This window comes from Dermacentor albipictus, chromosome 2, assembly GCF_038994185.2.
Source record: "Dermacentor albipictus isolate Rhodes 1998 colony chromosome 2, USDA_Dalb.pri_finalv2, whole genome shotgun sequence".
Lineage (NCBI taxonomy): Eukaryota > Metazoa > Arthropoda > Arachnida > Ixodida > Ixodidae > Dermacentor > Dermacentor albipictus.
In genome coordinates, this window is record NC_091822.1 from 43506080 (window position 1) to 43525436 (window position 19357).

Here is a 19357-nt window from a genome sequence, read left to right on the forward strand (position 1 = left end):
CGACACACCTAAGTGCGCGCGCTGCGAGCAGTTCGGCCTCGTGGCCTGCGACGCGGCGTGCGTACGGTGCGGCAGAGACCATGCGGTTTCGGCGTGCAGTGTCCGCACCTACTCGTCAGTGACCGTGAGGCCAGAACAGCAGGAACCTGCAGTTGAGGAAGCGGTTACTTCGCCGGTAGCTAACACGGTTGCTGCCTTGGAGGAAGGAGAGGGCCAGGCCTCCTTGAGCTTGGTCGATGCCGCCGAGTGCGGCGGCGATACCGTGGACGCCACCGCGGTCGCTCCCCCGGCTGTCACGGCAACTTGCGAGGGGGGAGCGGGCGAGGAGGCTGAAGCAGGGGTCGCTGCCGTCTCCGCGGCTGGTACGCCGCTCGCTACGCCGGCCGCTGCCCCTGGCGGGTCGGAGCCGCTGACTGGCAAGACCGGCATTGTTCGTCGGTCGAGCCATAAGCTTAAGAAACAGCGCAGTGACCATGCTGGCTCCTCTTCCAGGGCGGCGGCCGCGGAGCGTGCGTCGAGCTCGGTACTGCTGTGCACCGAGCTCGACGTTCTGCTCTGAAAAGCGTACGTAAGCGTACTGCTGTGGAAACTTCGGATTCTAAGACTGAGGTCCCATCGGACGCGGAGGATTTCCCTCCTTGTCCAAACTGCAAATCGGCTCGGTGCGATAGTTCCGAGTTATCAGACAGGTACTATGAGTCTACTGATGAGGGGTCTCTCAATTCGGAGACTCTCTCATAGGTAGTCTTTGCTTATTTGTCTTTAGCGGTAAGTATTATCTAATACTAGTCTGCTCTTTCTTTCCCTAGCTTTTCTTGTCTTCCTTTGCTTTTACTAGTTTTATGCTAAATTTTCTCTCACTTAATATGGCTTCTTCTCTCACTATAGCTACTTTTAATTGTCAAGGTTTGTCACGAGCTTCTATACAGTTAGAGGTTGTTAACTTGGCTAAATCCAAAAAGGTAGATATTCTCGTACTTCAGGAAACTTATATTCATAGGCTAGGCCAAATCAGACACTCCGACAGGATTTTTCGCACTCCGTCTTTCTGGAGTTATGGAGTCCTGTCGGTGGATCTTGATTGTGGCATTCGAATTGTTAATGTATATGCTCCAACCCAGGCTAGAGAGCAGAGATAGTTTTTCGATACATTAGAACCCCATTTCCTCGGTCCCTCTCGACTAATTCTAGTAGGCGACTTCAACTGTGTGTTAGAAAAGGTTGATCGCCTCTCGCGTAGAGGGATTCCAATATCGAAAGATAGGCGTGGAAATGCTGTACTACGAGAGCTCGTCGATGGGCTGGAACTGGTCGATGCTTGGCGCGTGCTCCGCCCTAGACAGTCAGGAATGACATGGACAAGGAGGGGCATGCAGAGCCGCATCGACCGTTTTTACATCTCGTCGTCACTGGCTTCCAGTATGCGTTCTTCTTGGTTAATTCCTTCTGCCCTTAGCGACCACAGCTTCCTAATTCTGCGGTTCGCCGATTATAGCATAGTATCAAGAGCAAACAGACCGTGGAGCTTAAATTCACGTCTCCTAAAGGACAGGCAGGCGACCACAGAGGTATCAACCATGCTATTTCGATCGCTTCACAACACAGCGAATCTAAGTAGCACAGGATGGGATGACGTGAAGGTCAGAGTGCGTGAGTGCTTCAGATCTTGGGGCAAACGTCGAGCGCGCGAGGAGCGTGAGGAGATTAAAATCGTCTGCGACGCGATCCTCCTGCTCTCGAGGCCACTGTCCGGCGGGCCTGGTGTTGCTTCGGCGCTGGCCTCACTCCCGAAGAAACTTCGGATTCTCCTGCAGCGACGCTGGGATGGCTTGAGGGCCACAACCCGAGCAGAGCTGTGGGAAATGAAAGCGTGGTGCAGCAGAAACGTCCTACGCAAGCATTTTTCAAGGAAGAGCATAACTCTCTCTTCCCTAGTAGATCCAAGAGAAGGTAGCATAGTCGACTCACCAAATGGGGTTCTTGCACTGGCGAGACAGTTTTACCTGTCCCTGTATGCCGAACCAGTTGCCTCTCCAGCTTTCTTTCCATTTGCTTCACCAGCTGGGCCGCCGCAAGTATGCGACTCAGCCATGGATGAGGACGAGCTATTTTCGGCTTTCAAGTCTATGAAGCGTTATCGCAGTCCAGGATCCGATGGCCTGACAGTCGAATTTTATGTTAAATTTTGGACAGTGTTAGGGAAGCCATTCACATCACTGGTGAACAGGCTACTCAGTGAAGGGACTTTGTCAGCGTCTCAACGAGAGGGGATAATCACTCTCCTTTCTAAGGGCGAGTCGAGGAGCTCCGATCTGAGAGCATGGCGTCCAATCACGCTTCTGAACTGCGATTATAAGCTCAAAGCAAAGTGCCTGCGTACGCCACTCACAACAGCACTCAGCACTGTTTTTGGTCCATACCGGGCATGTAGTGTCCAGGGGCGCTCTACTCAGCTTCAAGGTATTGCAGTGAGGGACCTTCTCCTGTGAGTAAACACCAGGAAACTTCCAAGTATTCTTTGCTCCTTTGATCAGGAGAAGGCTTTCGACATGATTAGCCATAGGTACCTTTTTCGTGTTCTGGAAGAGGCTGATTTTAGTGTGGGTTTTCGGCAGATGGTCCAAGCTTTGTATTCTCGGCCGACTTCTGCTGTTGTCATACGGGACGGCGTCTCGGAGGCGTTCATTGTGGGACGTGGTGTACGGCAGGGGGACCCTCTCTCACCTGCACTCTACGTACTCGCTTTTGGACTGCTTCTGCAGAGTCTATCTTGTGACAGCAGAATTGGCAGGTTCCTCCTCCCACCAGGTTCCCCCCCGGTTTCACTTTTTGCCTATTCGGATGACTTGTCCATATTCGTCCCGGACGAAGCATCAGCCTGCGGCGTCTTGGAGGTCATGGACGGTTACTGCAGGGCGAGCAGTGCAAGGCTGAATAGGTCGAAAAGTGCAGCCATGTACTTGAACTCCACTCCGTCCAGTCCGCAGCCCGTTCATGATCTCCCCATGAAAACGCGGCTGCGCATTTTAAGCTTCCGATTCGAACCAGATGGTCTCTCTCCTGAAAACTGGCAACAGGCTAAGGAGAAGCTTGAAACCAGAATTCAAGAATTCAGCGCGTGGTCATGCCCATTGACTGCTCGAGCGACAATCCTGCGCTCACTTCTGTTTTCGTTCCTGACGTATGTGACGTGTGTGTCTCCTGATCCAACCCGAACCAAGCTTATCTTGGAGAGGGTCCTCTTTCGCTTCCTATGGAAGGGTACAAATGGTTGCGTAGCTAGGCAAGTGCCCAAGTTGCCCAGGGATAAGGGAGGACTCGGAATTCCCGACCTGGGCATCGTGGCTACTGCACTACACGTAAGATGGACCCAGGTCGCTCTTAACTCGGATATGCTCCTGACTCGAAGCTTTACCTCGTTTTTCCTTAGCACCCGACTCCGCTTGTTTTCGCAGAGCACATTTTCCCACTGTGTTCCTCGCTTAGGTTCCCCGTCCACCATTTCTGCGGCGGCTGCAAACTCTTTGGTAAGCCTCCGCATGGTTCGCCCCGACATCGACATAGTTTCAACTCCACTCCAAGAGTTAGTAGACATCCTTACCCCAGGCCTCCCCCCGCATTGCCAAATGTATGACCTGTCCATTCACAGGCCAAACTGGAAGCTCATCACGGCCAGTTTCCTCGACGCTAGGCGAGCCCCGTTTATATACCGCCTGGCGCGAGGGTGCCTGCCGTTGGTGTGCCAGTCGATCTACGGGGTTTTGTTTGGCTCAGTGGAATCCAGAGCTGGAACCGGTGGTGGCGCACCCTCGGTTGGTCGCGCTGCTCCGTGGACGGCTTTGGTGCTCTCCATGGTTGTATGCCTTGCCCTCTTTTGCGTCAAGGCAGACCGAGGGTCAGTCAGGCTTCAGTCCTGTAAGAACGACATGGCTGTTTGTGTGTTGAGTGCAGTCCCTCAGTTGTGCTGCACAACAGCCCTCTTGTCCGGGAAGGACCATTGGCCTGAACCAAAGCCCCCCGCCCAGTCAACCCGGGTTGAGGGGGGAACCGGGGTCAATGTATCGAATGATGCTGGGTTGATCAGTACGCCAAAGCTCATGGACGCGGCGCCTTCAAAGGTGCCAAGTCCTCTTCCCATCTGACAGCGGTTTCCGGAGGAGCAGGCAGATATCGATCAGCAACGCCGCGAGCAGAACCTGGAACAAGCTTGTCTACGCCGTGCCGATGCTGAAGCCTGGACACAAGAACAGGCTCGCGCAGCCGAGCGCAAGCAGCAACTGCATACCGAGGATCCGACAGCCTATCAAGCCTTCGTTTAATAAACTGTCGGCTTAACCCAGTTAAAACTTTGGGGCCGAACGTTTCAGCTTCGCTGGTTAACCATATGTGCGGAATGCTTGGGCGGTGATTCTTGTTTCTTTGTATTCCTTTTTTTTTAGATCAATGGGACACTATGATCGTGCAATACACGGCCGGAGCTTACAACGGCAGCGACTACGTTATCCTCAAGCAGTCCGCATCATTGATACTGCAAAGGCTGGTCAACTCCGCAGGCTCCGAAGGCATCCGCTACCTGGTCGCTTGGAGCATTTTTCGTCAGGGATTGGCGATAGCGCTGCCAGGTAGATTGGCAGCCGAGTCTGACAAAACTCTCGAAGCCGTTTGTTACAACCACGTCAAGGGTGTCATGGAGTCAGCGCTGACGAGCCAATACCTCAGGGCCAGTAAGTGTCCTGCAACAACATATACGCACTTTATTGCTAGGGCGTCACAACATTACGTCCGACGCCATGAAGTTCTGAGTGCAAACTCTACTTCCAAAGCTCAAGGGCAAAATTGTTTTTTTTTTCGGTATCCACTGCACCGGTTCAGATAGGGGTTGCTGAATCAATGTGAAAAAAAAAGACCTCCACAATTTCTGAGGCTGCATTACGATTGAGGCAATTAGTCTTTTTAGAAAACACACTCAAAATCACTCATATCGCTAACGAAGCGTGAAAAAGTGAAGCAATTGAAAAAAAGAAAACATTATATTATCCCAGCACAGCACTCTTCGATGCCATTATAGCCATGTTCTGTGCGCACATCCGCCAGGTTTTTTTGAACGGCTAGCTTTCTCGCTACAAAGGCTCCTGGTGGCACGTATCGCTCTCAGTGCATGGACGTATCGCACATCCATCTACGTTTCACGCACTTTTAAGATAATCTTACGCTGTCTTATGTCTCTATTGTTGCGATACGACAGGCGCTTGTGAGACATGGCGCGAAGAAAGGCGAAGCGAGGCATCAGAGCTTGGCACGAGCGTGTTACCAGGTTGGTGTCTAGCGGCTCTGCTCTTGTAAATACATCGTAGTGAGTTCCTTTACCTGTACCTCTCGGCACATAATATTTTCGTGGAGGCTTGCGATCCCTCTCCTCGCCACGGAGCTCCGCAGCGGTCCCAGCATCGAGCTCGCTCGCAGGGATGAGACCCCATGAGCGTCGGCTACGACTCGTCATACAGCTCCAGTCGTGACACGACGGATAATGCATGCATGGAAACAACACGGACAATGCATGCATCAACACCTGTATTAAGATCCGCCTATGGTACCCTTGCGGATTTGTGCAACATGTACTTCTAATGGGTATGCCACTGTCAAAGGAGTTGAGAGTCACTGTAACTGAGCAGTTAATTCCAAAGTAATTGATTGCACTGCTACTTCCAGACATTATTGTTGACATCAAGATGTTCACGTTGACGGGGTCTAAAATCAGGAAAACTAAAAGAAAATATGAACATGGTTTCGCCGCGCAAATCGACATGTACCAATTAACGTACTGTTATCCCCGTTTCGCTTATCGAATACGGTTTTCTCATGGCTATCCGATAAAATATAATCGAGGGCACTTACAATTGTATAATATTGTCCTTTTTTTTGTTTGGTGTCACGCCAAATTCCTCGTGGCTACGACACTCATTCGACTCCTCACTACCTTGACTTTACCGGGAAATCGAGTTACTGAGAGCCCACCCTTTTCAGGTTTCTACAAGAGGGCCGTCTGCCGTCTCAAGCGGTTTACCATCTTTTTGTGCAGTCAAGATTTTCTCACGTTTACTCTTTAGACGTATTCAGGAAGCTGTCTTTTTTTTTTTTCTAACGCAAATTTCGTCTCGATGTGCACTCATTGCCACGGCTCTCGTTCCAGTGGTCAGCATGCACGCTCTTCATGAAACAAAAGAAATGGTTCGAAGACTCGCCGATGCCCTCCGACGCTCTCTAGAGGCATCCCAGTGGCTCGAAGGAAGTTCCCGCACAGTGGCCCTTAAGAAGCTCGAGAACATGGCGGCGAACGTCGGTCATCCGGAACAACTGGACAACGCAGCAAAGTTGGAAAAATATTACAGTGAGCGCAGCGCTTCCAGTGTTTTCGCTGCAATTTGTCATTGGAAACCTCGGAATTTTAGGGAATAGGAGATACATAGGAGTAATATTAGGTCGGCATAATTACATGGGCCGCTCTATGTGCGCGTAGACGAGCGCAAGAGGGCGCGGGAAAACACCACTGCTCTCATTTCGTCACATAGCTGTGCGTTGCCACGAATGCAAGTGAACATGCTATTGGGAAAATATTTTTTCACACATTTCAAGAGTGACTAATGTGTGAAAGGATGGAGTCTTATGACAGCGAAAATGGGACAGGCGAATGTGCAAGTCAGAAGGCCATTCCAGGGGAAGAAGCAATATGACTTGGAAACGCTGAGCTGCGTCCTTTGCTAAACATCAGTTTTGAGCGATCTTTGTCGCTTTGTCTTAATACGCTTAGGTGTTTCTGTACTGCCGACCGTAAAACATTTCGGAGCACGGACTTCGCCACAAAGGTGAACATCGATCTTGGACACTTTGTTTGCAATTGTGATTAGCGATGCGGTACAACGAAGTATCTGCTGAGTTTTAAGATTAGAGGGTTGTTGCGTTGGCTTATGAAGCATCATTTTTTTTTCTCATATCTCGCTACCCTAAAGCTTCTGGGGTGAGGTGGCCGGGGTCAGATATTTATTTTAACAGGTCACCAGGATATTTATACTACGTATTCTGCGTTCGTCGATAAATAACAGAGCTTCGTGTAAAGATCGAGCTTCTATTTTGCGTCTCTGAAAACTCCGTGAAAGCACAATACCGAACCCTGGATGAGACGCCCGTGAAAAGCTACTTCTCTCGTTTCGTTTTCAGGCACCTTTGAGGACTCCACGGATAGATTCTTCGCAGCGTGGCTAAGCGCTCGCAAGGCCTACCAGCACAGACTGCTTACCGACCAAGAAACTTATTTCTTCGACTCTGCGACGGTGAACGCCCACTACATTAGATGGGCGAACCTAATCGTTATACCGGCAGCGATTCTTCAGCCTGAAATATACTTCTCGAAAGGTCCGCTCTCAGCCGCCTATGGAAGCCTTGGACAGGTAACTGGTTCAACGCTCTAAGCAATTGTCAGAATAGCCAGCCTGGTTATCCTCCCACTGGCATTTGCTAGGCCATGGAAACAGCACCGCAACAACGAATGACTGTCTTTTCGAACAGCTTTTCACGCTGGCATGAGAGCTTAATTTTTCTTAGGTTCCTTTTAGCTTCTCGAAGTGTAGTGCATCAAGTAACTGTTATAACCTTACGATTAAATCTGAACGCAGCAAAATAAACGTGTCCTGAAAATAAGACGTGGCCGCGCACAAACCACAGTTCCCAGAAGAGATTGGGAGAATTAAACGCTCCGTGTTGCGTTACCTATTGCTACTCTTGACGATGAAAGGTTCACGACCAGCCCAACTGTCGCCTTCACGGAACAAAGAAGGTGTTACGGTATAGGAACTGGCTGAAGTCAGTTTACGATTAGAACTTGATTTCTGCTTCAAATTTAGAAACATATTTTGTAACGATTCTTTTCATACTTCAATTCACTTCGATTGTCCGCGTCTTCGCCACTACCAACACCCATCTTTTTGTTCATCACCATCGGGTCGCATAAAACCGCGTATCCTTACCGCCGAGATCGGCTATATTGCAGACCCGATGTGATAAACCGATGCAATTGGTAATTTCGCAAGAAAAACATTGTAAAATGGTCTGCGGTACAGCACCTTGGAGAACCAGTACCCCAATGTAATGTGCTTAACAAGGAGGATGGGGTGAAAATATATGATTTTCTGCAAAGAAAGATACGTACTACGACAGCAATTTGATATGCGTAAAGCACATATGTGTAGTTCGGCATAGCGGAGCCATGGGACAAATTTTCTTAATAAGGCAGTGTGCGTGCCAGATGAACTGACAAGTCGCCATACTCGGCTTCAGCATGCTACTTTTTTGTAAAGTGTCGCTTATAAAGATGACATAAGCTGAGAACTGTGCTCGAAAACGTTTCAGACGCGTGAAAAACGCTGTTCTAGTGCTCATAAACGCAGTTTTATGCGCCATGAAAGTTTAAGGCAAACTAGATAGGGAAGCTAGCTAGTTAGTTAAATTCGGTTTATTGGCACAAAGGCAACTTAGGCTTTGCTGCGCCAGACACAGGGTGTTATAACATCGATGGTTAAGGTGGTATTTAGAGTCTCTGCAGGAAGCCTACTTCATTTTAAAAATTCACTACATCTGTAAAAGGAGCAAGTGAGTCGTCTCCCAAAATGAGAGTGGGGTGCAGTGGTACTTGCAATGCGTATAGATCGTGGAAGCGTTTTTGTCTTTGTCGTTCGATATGTGGGCATGTAATTACACTGTGTAGTACTGTAAGTGGTTCTTGAAATTTATCACATATCAGCTGTGCTTTCTTTCTGAGTAGAAAATTGTGTGTCAGGTGTGTGTGCCCTATTCGGAGTGTGACTAGCATACCTCAGTGAAGCATTCTTGGTGACAGCAGGTCTTCCATTATTTCCCTAGCACCGGCTTGAGGAGGCGCAATTTGTTATTATCTTTGAGCTTTCACTGACACTGCCATTTGTTATTAAGTGCTCTGCAAATAGCTTGAAGCCCATCCCTCAAGAGTACCTTTATTTTAGATACAGACTTGTGTTTCCCATTAGCATCACACATATCCGCCGTTTCATTTCCCCAAATCCCACCGTGACTTGCGACCCAGCAGAAGCGAATTGAGTGGTTTTGGTGTAAGCATGACAGTGTGCGTAGGATGTCGCCAACGACAGGTTCTTGTTCGGATTTTAAATTGAGGATTTTAAGAGCACCTTGGGAGTCAGTGAAAATGACAGTTTTTTGTGTTTTCAAGTTACAACTTCTTGCACTGCCATCCACAGAGCATAACATTCTGCTGTGAAAACAAAAACGAATCGCTGGAGTCTAACAGTCCGTTCCCAGGTTCACGATATGACACTGCTTCCGACATAATCCTGTCTTTGAACCTTCTCTGTAAAGCTCTTTTAAGTGTTGCATGCGTCTTGTACTGTGCGGAACTCTTGTATTATGTGCTCCTGTGTGGTATCCTGCTTCCTAATGTGTGTCAGTGAGAAATCTAGAGATCGCGTAAAGTCGCACCAGGGGGCTAATCGGGATGGTTTATCTGCAACATTAAGGGCCTCTTTTGGGATATCGCACTCCCGACACTTTTCTTTATACCGAAGTGTGAGAGGCTTGATGGCATGTGGTTTATTCGCGTTGTCTATTCACGTGTTACGGTGTTTGACAATATCGTAGCATATATGTCCTGGTGATGATCGAACTCTGAGAATGTAAGTAAGCATGAGTTGTGTTCTTCCTTGTTCCAGAAATGACTCGTTAGTTTCTGCGTATAGACTAAGAACAGGGAAAGTTCTGTAGGCACCAGTTGCTAAGCGTAGCCCTAGATTATGTACTGGATCTAGTCGCCTTAGGTAGGACTGTATGACACACCCATAGATTACACAACCGCAGTCTATTTTGCTGTGTACCAAAGAATAGTACATATGCAAAAGGCATTTCCGGTCAGAGCCCCAGTGTTTCCGTGACAAGAGTTTAAGTACATTCGGTGCATTGTTCGCTTTATTTTGAAACTCTTTATGTGTGATATAAAGATTAGCATATTATCAAACATAATGCCTAGAAACTTGTGCTCTTTTTTAACTAGTAACACACATTCGTGTCTTACCAAGGAAGGAAGGGAAGCCGTGCAAAATAACACTGAGCTGAACATCATCCTCCTACTAGACGACTGAAAAATACAGAAAAAGATGGCGAAAACAGCTTCAATGCTTAAGCACGTTCGTATGTCACAATAAAAGAATAGTTTATTATTAAAGTTGGAGCATACCTTACTTCGTAAATCAATTACTACGAGTAGGTTATCTTCATTCCTTATGTGTTTTTAATAGTATTGCGACGGCATTATGATGCAGTTCCTTCTAAAAGCATTAGGCACGACATCGACACAAACGTTGACAATAACAGTATGATGAAAGGGCCAACGCTCGTTTACTATTTCTTCTCAAAGCTTTTTAGTCCTTAAAAAAAGAAGTATATTTCGGTTGTATTCATTATCTGAAGTTTTTACCAAAATAATAAAATATTGCTTGTTAATTGTTCCACGGCTTTGTTATATCTCAGCAAATAGACATAAATAAATGTACGTTGGTATACCTTAAAGCCGTGGTTGACGTTGGGTACGCGAAAATGAGCCGTCATATTTGAAAAAATTATGAAGGCCAACATGGTTTGCACAGAAGTCAGCAAATAGAACCAGCTTCGTCTCCTGTTGTGGCCAACGGTACCTGAATGCATTCGCAACTGCCGTCTCTCCGTTTTTCTCTTTTCCTTGCTATGCATAACATAGGGTATCGGACATGAAATAATGCACGGATTTGACGTCCTCGGATTCGAATACGATGAAAACAACAAATTTCGCAGCTGGGCAACGCCAGAGGCGAAGGAGCACTACCTTAGTGAAGCGCTCTGCTTGCGGGAGTCACACAAAAGGGTAAGAACGCACCGCCATGCCTCCTGTGAATCTTTGCTTTAGTTTTCTTGCTCTGTTATGTTTGGCATATCACGACAGCCTGCAACAATGCTAGGAAGAATGTGGCCTTTTTTATTATATTATTTTTTAATTTTTGCACTTCGTCTGTGGTATGAGCGATGTACTACCTGCGTTATCACTGTAGTCAGCCGGCCGTGAGCGGTGAGCGATAAAACATTAAAATCCAGTGATAAGAATCCATACAATGTGCCGTGCCAAGTTTCTCTCTACGCAGCATTCAGGCGTCGCTTGACATTCTGTTGAGGTGATAAGTTAACCTCACGTCACGTTACTTTCTTGCTGAGCAACGGCATTGCTGTGCCATGCTAAATTTCCAAATTCATAGAAAGAGCGAGCGCCGCATGCAGTCCAAGTGAGTTATAACCAGGGTGTCGAACTGAACCGAAACGCGTCCTAGCATCATAATACGAAGCGTAATTTCAGCCACAGTTGAACACGGACTCGGACCGATATTGGAAAGTATATGTGTGTGACTCAAACCAACTCGTAATCAAAAATGTAATAGTGAGTAGTGCATTGAAACAAAATTATTCGATAAATGCTTGGTGACATCCATGTCAAAAAATGCCCCCAACCGCAACGGCCGCATTTCGATGGGGGCGATATGCAAAAACACCCGTGTCCCTTGCATTGAGGGCACGTTAAAGATCCCCTTGTGGCCTAAATTAATCCGCCATCCGCCACTATGCGGTGCCTCATAATGAAATCGTAGTTTTGGCACGTAAGACGCCCCAATTCAATCAAATCCATGTCACGAAATGTCATCATCATCATCATTAACATCATCATTAGCCCATCTTTACGCAAACTTAAAGGAATTTTGCCCCATCACAGTGATCTCCAATAGCACCTGTCTTGCGTTACCCGATTCCAAGTTGCGCCTGTAGATTTCCCAACTTCATCACCTCGCCTAATTTTCTGCCATCCTCGTTAGCATCCACTCTGCAGCTGTAGTGGACCACCGATTACCTATCCTACGAATTTCGTGGCCTCGCTGTCTCCATTTTTTACCTCCTAATGTCAACTAGACTATCGCTACCCCCATTTGCTATCTGATCTCTCTTCCTGTCCCTTAACGTTACACTAACATTTTTCCCTCCAGCTTCTTCGCACACCTCCGAGTTTGTGCCCCACATGTTAGCACCAAAAGAATGCAATGAATGTGTACTTTTCAGCGACAGTGGTAAGCTCCCGGTGATGATTTGGTCATGCGTGCCGTATGCGCTCCAACCCATTTTTATTCTTCTGTTTCCTTCTCATCACCTTGGTCCCCCGTGAGTAATTGACTTAGATAAACGTACTAGTGCACTGGTTCTAGAGGCTGACTGCCAATCGCGAATTCTTGTTCCTTTGCCGGCCTATTGAACATTACCTTTGCTTTTACATATTAATCTTCAACTCGACTTTTATACTTTCACATTCAATCATTTGTTGCAATTTTACGCCAGCATCGCTGAACAGGCAAATAGCATCTGCAAACCGAAGGTTGTTGAGTTATGCGCTGTGGATTCTCGTTCCTAATTCTTCCCAGTCTAACAGCCAAATACTTTTCCTAGGCATACGTTATTAACAGTCGACAGATTGTTTCTCCTTGCCAACCCCTTTCTTTAAACGTATAGATACTTACAGCGTAATACGTTTCAAGAAAACTTATTACAGCCTGTTTGATTACCGCGGCACATGGTGATGCGAGAATCTCTGTACAAGTTGTGCATATGCCAAAAAGTCAAGTGCACTTAGGAATCGCTACGTGGAAGAACGCGAAAACATTGCAACATCTTCCCGATGATGACTCGTTTTCCGAAATGTAATCATATCGTTTTCACGTTGCCTTGAATCATTTATCCCATCACGTGCCTCGGCCTCGTTAGTGTACCTAAGCGGACGTCCAAGGAAGTCAGGCACAGCTGCTGACTGAGAAATTGAAGTCGAAGGTTCGTCCATCGGTGCACACAACAGAGCTCACCGAAATCACCGCACCGACTGGTAGTGGACCAGTGCCGTCAGCGCCTTCGCCGAGAGAGAGGCAGTATGCGAACGCTGTCATGATGAGCAGCATCGGAGCCAGCTGTGGAATACAATGACGACGAAGGCGCGAGCAGTGGCACGAGCGCGTCTCTGCGACCACGTGACTTTTTCTACCATCTTCGGCCACGCCGCCGAATATTTCGCTTCATGAGCTATGTAAAGGCCAGAATACATGGAGCGAACCTTCACGACGAAGTTCGGGCGGCAGAAAATCTGCCACTCCGCGACGCCGTATGTTCGTTGGGCTGCGCTACATGGAGCGAAGACACGGCGGCCGCCGCCGGCGATTCGCGGCGTTGTTATCAGTGTGGCTAGACGAGGCAAATGCGCTGTAGTGAAACACATGACACAAAAAAAAAACTTTAACGACAACTATTATCACTTTTGAATTACAGAACACTCAAAAACGCGTATAATTTTGTTTACAAATGATTTCTAGTATTTTTTATGTCTTTGAGGCATTCATGTGCCGATGTAGTTTAAAGAAAGCGGCGATGCTATGCGTTGTGGCAACACTGGGCGGGAAGCCTAGTCGGAAGTCGGAGCTGATAGTGAGGCCTGATTGGCTCGCTTTGGGGCGCCGCTCGTTTGCCGCTTCCGGTATCGTCGACGCCCGACGAACTTTTCTGCGCCAGCTAGATCGGCGGCGAACGACGATTTCTCCGCCGCCGCGCGTCGCGCGTACGCCGCCGGGCGTCGAACGCCGACCATTCGTCGCATATTCGCTCCATGTATTCTGGCCTTAACGCGTTCTTATTAAACTGGTGGGTACTTAAGCTGGGACGCTTGCATTTCGGAGCTCAAGAAGCTTGGGCTCGTTTTCCAAGGGACTCAGATCGAATGATCACCGATTTTATTGCAAAATTATGAAAACGCCCGTCTAGCGAGACCGTCATGAGGTGGCCTTTACACAGTTCACTTTTACTGTCGATGGGTGCTTCTATAGCGAAGCAATTTTTTTTTCTTCGTTCCAGGCACTTTCCAGGAGGTAGGTAGATGTTTTCCGTCTTGCCCTGCTTTCGACTTCTGTAATAGAAAAAAATCACCGCCTAGGCACTCCGTACAGATGGTTAACCAGCGAAGCTGAAACGTGCGATCTGGTGTTTATCACTGGGCTAATCCACACGGTTCATTAAACGACGGCTTGATAGGCTGCCGGATCCTGGGTTCGCAGTTGCTGCTTGCGCTCAGCAGCACGAGCCGGTTCTTGTACTCACGCTGCAGCATCGGCATGGCATAGACGAGCTCGTTCCCGGTTCTGTTCGCAGCGTTCCTGATCGGAAGCGGCCTGTTCCTCAGGAGTGCGTATGACCCGTGGTACCCATTTCAGAGCCGGAGAGAAACTACTGCGCGCGCGCTCGGCTGCGACGGAGAGCAACTACTTCACCATACTGGCGCAGCTAACCCAACACCACCTAGATAGCACAAGCCCTTTTCACTCCAATCCATGACGTCATGTTACCTGGGCCGGTTGCCATAGAATCTAATGGGGATGCTCCCGAGTAGGCAACAGCGATTTTGACGTCCCCACTTTTATCACGCCAGCATTGTCAATGAAAATTTTGGGCCAGGTAGCGTGACGTCGCTGATCGGAGTAAACAGGCCTTTGCTCTCTAGGTGGTGTTGGCTAATTATACACCTCTCGCTCTCTCTCTCTCTCTCTCTCTTTTATTTTTTTGCTCATGCACATGGGGTTGCGCCGGAGGTGTTTTCGGCGTACAGGTGGCCGACAGGCGGACGGACGAATGGACCAATGGGCTAGCCGTATACAGCTTCGCTTTATAAATAACTGCATAACCAACTTATGTCTTTGAGCACAGCACCCGAATGCCCTGCTCACTAGGCCACGAGCGCTTCTTTTTCTTTCTTTCCTTTAGGCCAACCGACCATCTGATACATTTGGCGCGACTGCATCACGCACCAGTTTCTCGCGCTCTTTTCTCGTGGCAGCTGGCATGTTGAGAGACTGTGTTAGACTGCACGCCATCACCGGAATCGGCCCACATTCCTTACGCGTCTGCTCTTTGCTGGTTTCAGAGTCTTGGGCGCATGCGCGCATTGTCCTGCTGCAGGAAAAGATTCCAATAAACATCCACAGTTGTCAGTAGCGCTTGTCCCATTGGCCTCGCCGTCCTCTGACCCGTCTATCACACTTCACCGTAGTCAAATATTCAACACATTTCGATGGGGGCGAAATGCGAAAACACCCGTGTACTTAGATTTAGGTGCACGTTAAGAACCCCAGGTAGTTGAAATTTCCGGAGTCCTCTACTACGGCGTGCCTCATAATCAGAAAGTGGTTATGGCACGTAATACCCCATAATTAAAGAAAATATATGCATCACCAACGGGCCCAAAATTTTACTCTTGTCAGATATTCTTTATTACTTTTCTCGTGGCAGCTGCGTTAAAACTGTGCGACCACGTACCGGCTTCACCATTGACCCAGGCGAAAAAGTTTTGTAGTTTAATCGCCGGAGTGCAAATTCCATCGTCGTTTAGCGTAAACTGCACCATACGTACACACTATTGTGCAAACACGTATCGCTGATGACGTAACAATCCATCCTTCTTCATTCGTCCAGTACCTACGCAGAACAGATTCGGCACGTCATAAGCTCGCGTTGAACGACCGAAGTAGAAATTATGCCGTGGGCGTCTCACGATCGTCGTCACCGTCGTCTGGGTGCGGTCGTCACACGCATGCTTGCGTCAGACACAGGTGTTCGTCTAGCATAAACACGCTGCCCACCCAGCTGGTAACATTTTGCATAATGCCAAACGATGCTGGGCAGCATAATATCCACTCGCACGGTGCGTGGAATTCGCTTCTCTTTTTTTTATCAAAAGGGGGTTTCGGCTGAGGGCATGTATTTGCATCACGAACGCACAAATCTCTCAGATATATGTGCAGCGCGTTGCAAACACATGGACCATGAACCATGAAGGAACAGCATACTGCAGGACACGTGCACAAGCGGAATAAGCCTATGTTGAAAACCTCGAACTCGAACCTGCATTGAAAGACGATGCCGTGCTAACGAGTGGTGACTGTCAAATGAACGATTTATTTGGAACGTGTGAAAACATACACGTAAATGTACAAGAAGAGCTTAAGTGCAGCAGAGAAAGTGGCACAAAATTATAAACATCCCTTTCACGACAGCCTAGTTAACAACGATTTCACTTGTCTGATCACATTAGGATTTTCTCGATTAACTTTTACATTGAATGCGAACGGTGGCTACGAGACATCAAACACATCTCGTGTTCGTGCGTTCGTTCTTTTCTCAAGCTTTGGCTCAATCTTCGTGAAATGTATGCTGATCTCTTAGTATTAAAGTTACATAGTAAAGGACGCTTCTACGGAAGAAATGTCTATTTTTTTTTCACTGGCACCAGGAAAATTCGGCATCCCCACAAAATGGCGGGCGGTGGTGGTGAGTATCACGCTGAAAGATTTAGGAAATCGCTCGCGTCGAACTCGCGATGGATCCAGGCTATGTGTAGCGCTATTCTTATGCTTCATTTACACCTCTTTATGCAATGCAACACTACAAAGCTATATTATATCGTTGTTCTGTACGATCCTTCCGCTGGTCTTCTGACATCGCCATTGTTCGCTGGGTCCTTACTTCACAAGTTTCCTCCAGGTACTGCTGACGTGCTTGGTACCAGGACTGTCCCAAGATTTCTGTGAACCTCTTGAGCTTAGACTCGCATTTCCGCGCGAGTACACTCTCTTGCTTTCTTTCAGGGCACCTCCTTTGTTTGGCAGGCGCGCCGCATCATCTGTACCTCCTTCTCAGCAGCGCTGTGTTCGGAGCTCGGAGCCATAAGGGGAACATAGCGCGTTCAGGGTTGCTCTCGTTTGCTACACTACATTGTTGCTAGCAATCTGACGCATACGGGGGTCGTGTCAAAGTGCGAGCTAGCAGCAAGGAAGAAGCGCAATTTTTCACTCGGTCTACGTCTGCGGCATCCTTGATGGAGCGACAGACTATTGCGCTGGACTAGGCTTGTCCGTACTTAACCATCTTAGATATTTGCTTAAGTTTGAAAAGGCCCCAAACGAGATGAGATAGGAACCTACCGCAAAGAGAAAATAGGCCAAGCGAGCTTCATATTTTAGAAAATCGTCTCAGTGAAACACGTATACTGTTCACCACATTAAGCGGCGCACAGCATCAGTGTGGAAAGTCTGAATTCGTAACAATGAATACTGCACCTGTATAATTTTCTCGAGCGGTTAGAACCTGTAATATACGTTTGAACACTTTGTTCGCTCATCTGTTGCAGGCGCAGATGCACGCAGAAGCGCAAACACTTTCTTCGCTCATCTGTTGCAGGCGCAGATGCACACACAAGCGCATTCTCGGCAGGCCGCCCTTAACGACACAGTCGACTCGGAGAACCTCGCTGACCTCGGCGGGACTCTGATGGCGTTCAGCGCCTTCGACTCGCTCGCCCCGCCGAAACGCGACGTCGTGCTGCCGGCCCTAAATCTGACCGCACGGCAGCTGTTCTTCGTCTTCCAGTGCTCGAAGTGGTGCTACTACGCCGGCGGCAAGACTGGTCGACACGCTAGCGGCAGGCACCGCTGTGTCGTGCCGGCCATGAATATGGACGAGTTTTCAGAGGCGTTTCGTTGCAAGTCGGGCGATCGCATGCATCCCGACAATAAATGCGCCCTGTGGTGACCTATCCAAAATGCTTATAGCGAAGGTTGTCGCAAAATCGCGTGGACAAGACTGGGTGGCCGGCGTTGGCTGCCGCTAGTGAATGGGCACTGTGCTAGGCGCCGTTTGTTCGAGTGCCCTGCAGACAATTCTTTGTGCCTGTGCAAAATGTTGGTAATTCCGTCTGTAGCACTATTTCATATGTAAGTTCCTTCCGGGTTCTTTTTTATTGAAGTAATATTGGTGCTTTTCTTTGGTTGTCTCAAAGCCTTGTCAGCAATTCCAACTTTACTTGTGCTATCGAAAGCAGTTCTATACTACGAGGACAGTATACCCGTTGTATACGTTTTCTGCGTAGTTGCATGATGCGCTAGGAAAACTGCCGTATTCAACACATGCGCTGGTTCGAAGGAATAATTTATGCACTCTATAAGGTAGTAATGTTCTTGACATTATAGCTTTTGTGCTACCCACTAAGGCAAACAAAAAATGTGTCTCGCATAGGCTCACCTGATAATTTATTCAATCAACCTTACCATGTTGTTTCGTTTTTTCTAAAGTTTCACAACAACATTGCGTCGTAGGGTCCGCATGACTCAATAATGCAACTATAATCGTTCTTTACCTACTTTTTCTGGACCTTTCGTTGCCGCCATACGGTGAAACCAGTCTACGTCCTTGCGGCAGCAAGTTCCTCAGAAGTTAAATTGCACATATGAGGATGTCAAAATGAAGGTGCCGACGGTGAGCAGGTCGCACGGGAGATATCACCGGCGCCCTTGGCGGCAGCTTCCATTGCCAGCGCTGCCTTCACGGCGTCGTCCAGCAAGCGGTCGGGAAGCTCCAGGAGTCGCGTCTGCATGGCGGTGTTGTTGATGCCGCAGACGAAACGGTCCCGGAGCAGCGAGTCGAGTTGGTCCCCGAAAACGCAGGCACTCGCTAACCCTCTTTGCGCAGCAACGAACTTCCCAAGGGTCTCTCCGTCCCGGCGGCTGCGGTTGTTGAAGCGCAAACGCTCCATTAGTGTTGTGGACGGGGCTGGGTTAAAATGCGAGCGTAGTATGGCGACCAGCTCACCCAGCGTCTTAACGTGCGGAGTGGCTGGCTTGAGAAGGTCTAGCAAGAGGCTCAAGACGTGGTCCCGCAGCTTGCCAGGAAAATGCCCGCTGTTTGGCCTCGGGTGTGTCGTTTGCCCGAAAGAACACGTCGATTTGCTCCCCGTAAATTTGCCAGGTGGACCCATCTACCTCGAACGGCTCGAGCCTTCCGCACAGCGGCATGTCGGCAGCAATGAGGGGCGTTGTTTGACCGCTCGCGGCGGCGTGGGACGATCCGTGGGTACTCGTCGCCAGTGTCACGAGGATCCCATCCTCGTCGCCAGTGTCACGATCAACCCGGGTTCGTGAACATGGGAGGGCTTGAGGCGCCCTCCGTTAGACGTACGCTCCGCAGCGTGGTGGTGCTGAACGATGACTGACCGCCGAGGTCAGTGTTTATTGCTGTCCGGTGACCAATGTTGCCTGCCTAGCTTGGCAGGTTACCGGGCCTGGCGGCGATGTAGCAAGCATGTGACGCCCCCTCAGGCATAATGTTCGTTCGCCGCCAGGCTCGGTGGCCTGCCAAGCTCGGCAGGCAACATTGGTCACCGCACCGC

The 19357-nt window shown here is 48.7% G+C and overlaps 1 protein-coding gene across 4 annotated transcripts in view; it reads left to right on the forward strand.

The window, feature by feature from the left end:
- Positions 1 to 17735, forward strand: part of LOC135912776 (membrane metallo-endopeptidase-like 1) — a 61030-nt gene extending 43295 nt beyond the window's left edge. For 3 of the 4 annotated variants that reach the window (XM_065445316.2, XM_065445317.2, XM_065445318.2), the window contains 5 exons: positions 4440 to 4724; positions 6191 to 6388; positions 7216 to 7445; positions 10793 to 10936; positions 17374 to 17735. In XM_065445316.2, coding sequence (XP_065301388.2) covers positions 4440 to 4724; positions 6191 to 6388; positions 7216 to 7445; positions 10793 to 10936; positions 17374 to 17724 — 1208 coding nt within the window. In that variant the 3' untranslated portion in view covers positions 17725 to 17735. The remainder of the gene's footprint in view (positions 1 to 4439; positions 4725 to 6190; positions 6389 to 7215; positions 7446 to 10792; positions 10937 to 17373) is intronic. The other variant, XM_065445319.2, reaches the window with a different exon arrangement.
- Positions 17736 to 19357: the final 1622 nt, after the last annotated feature.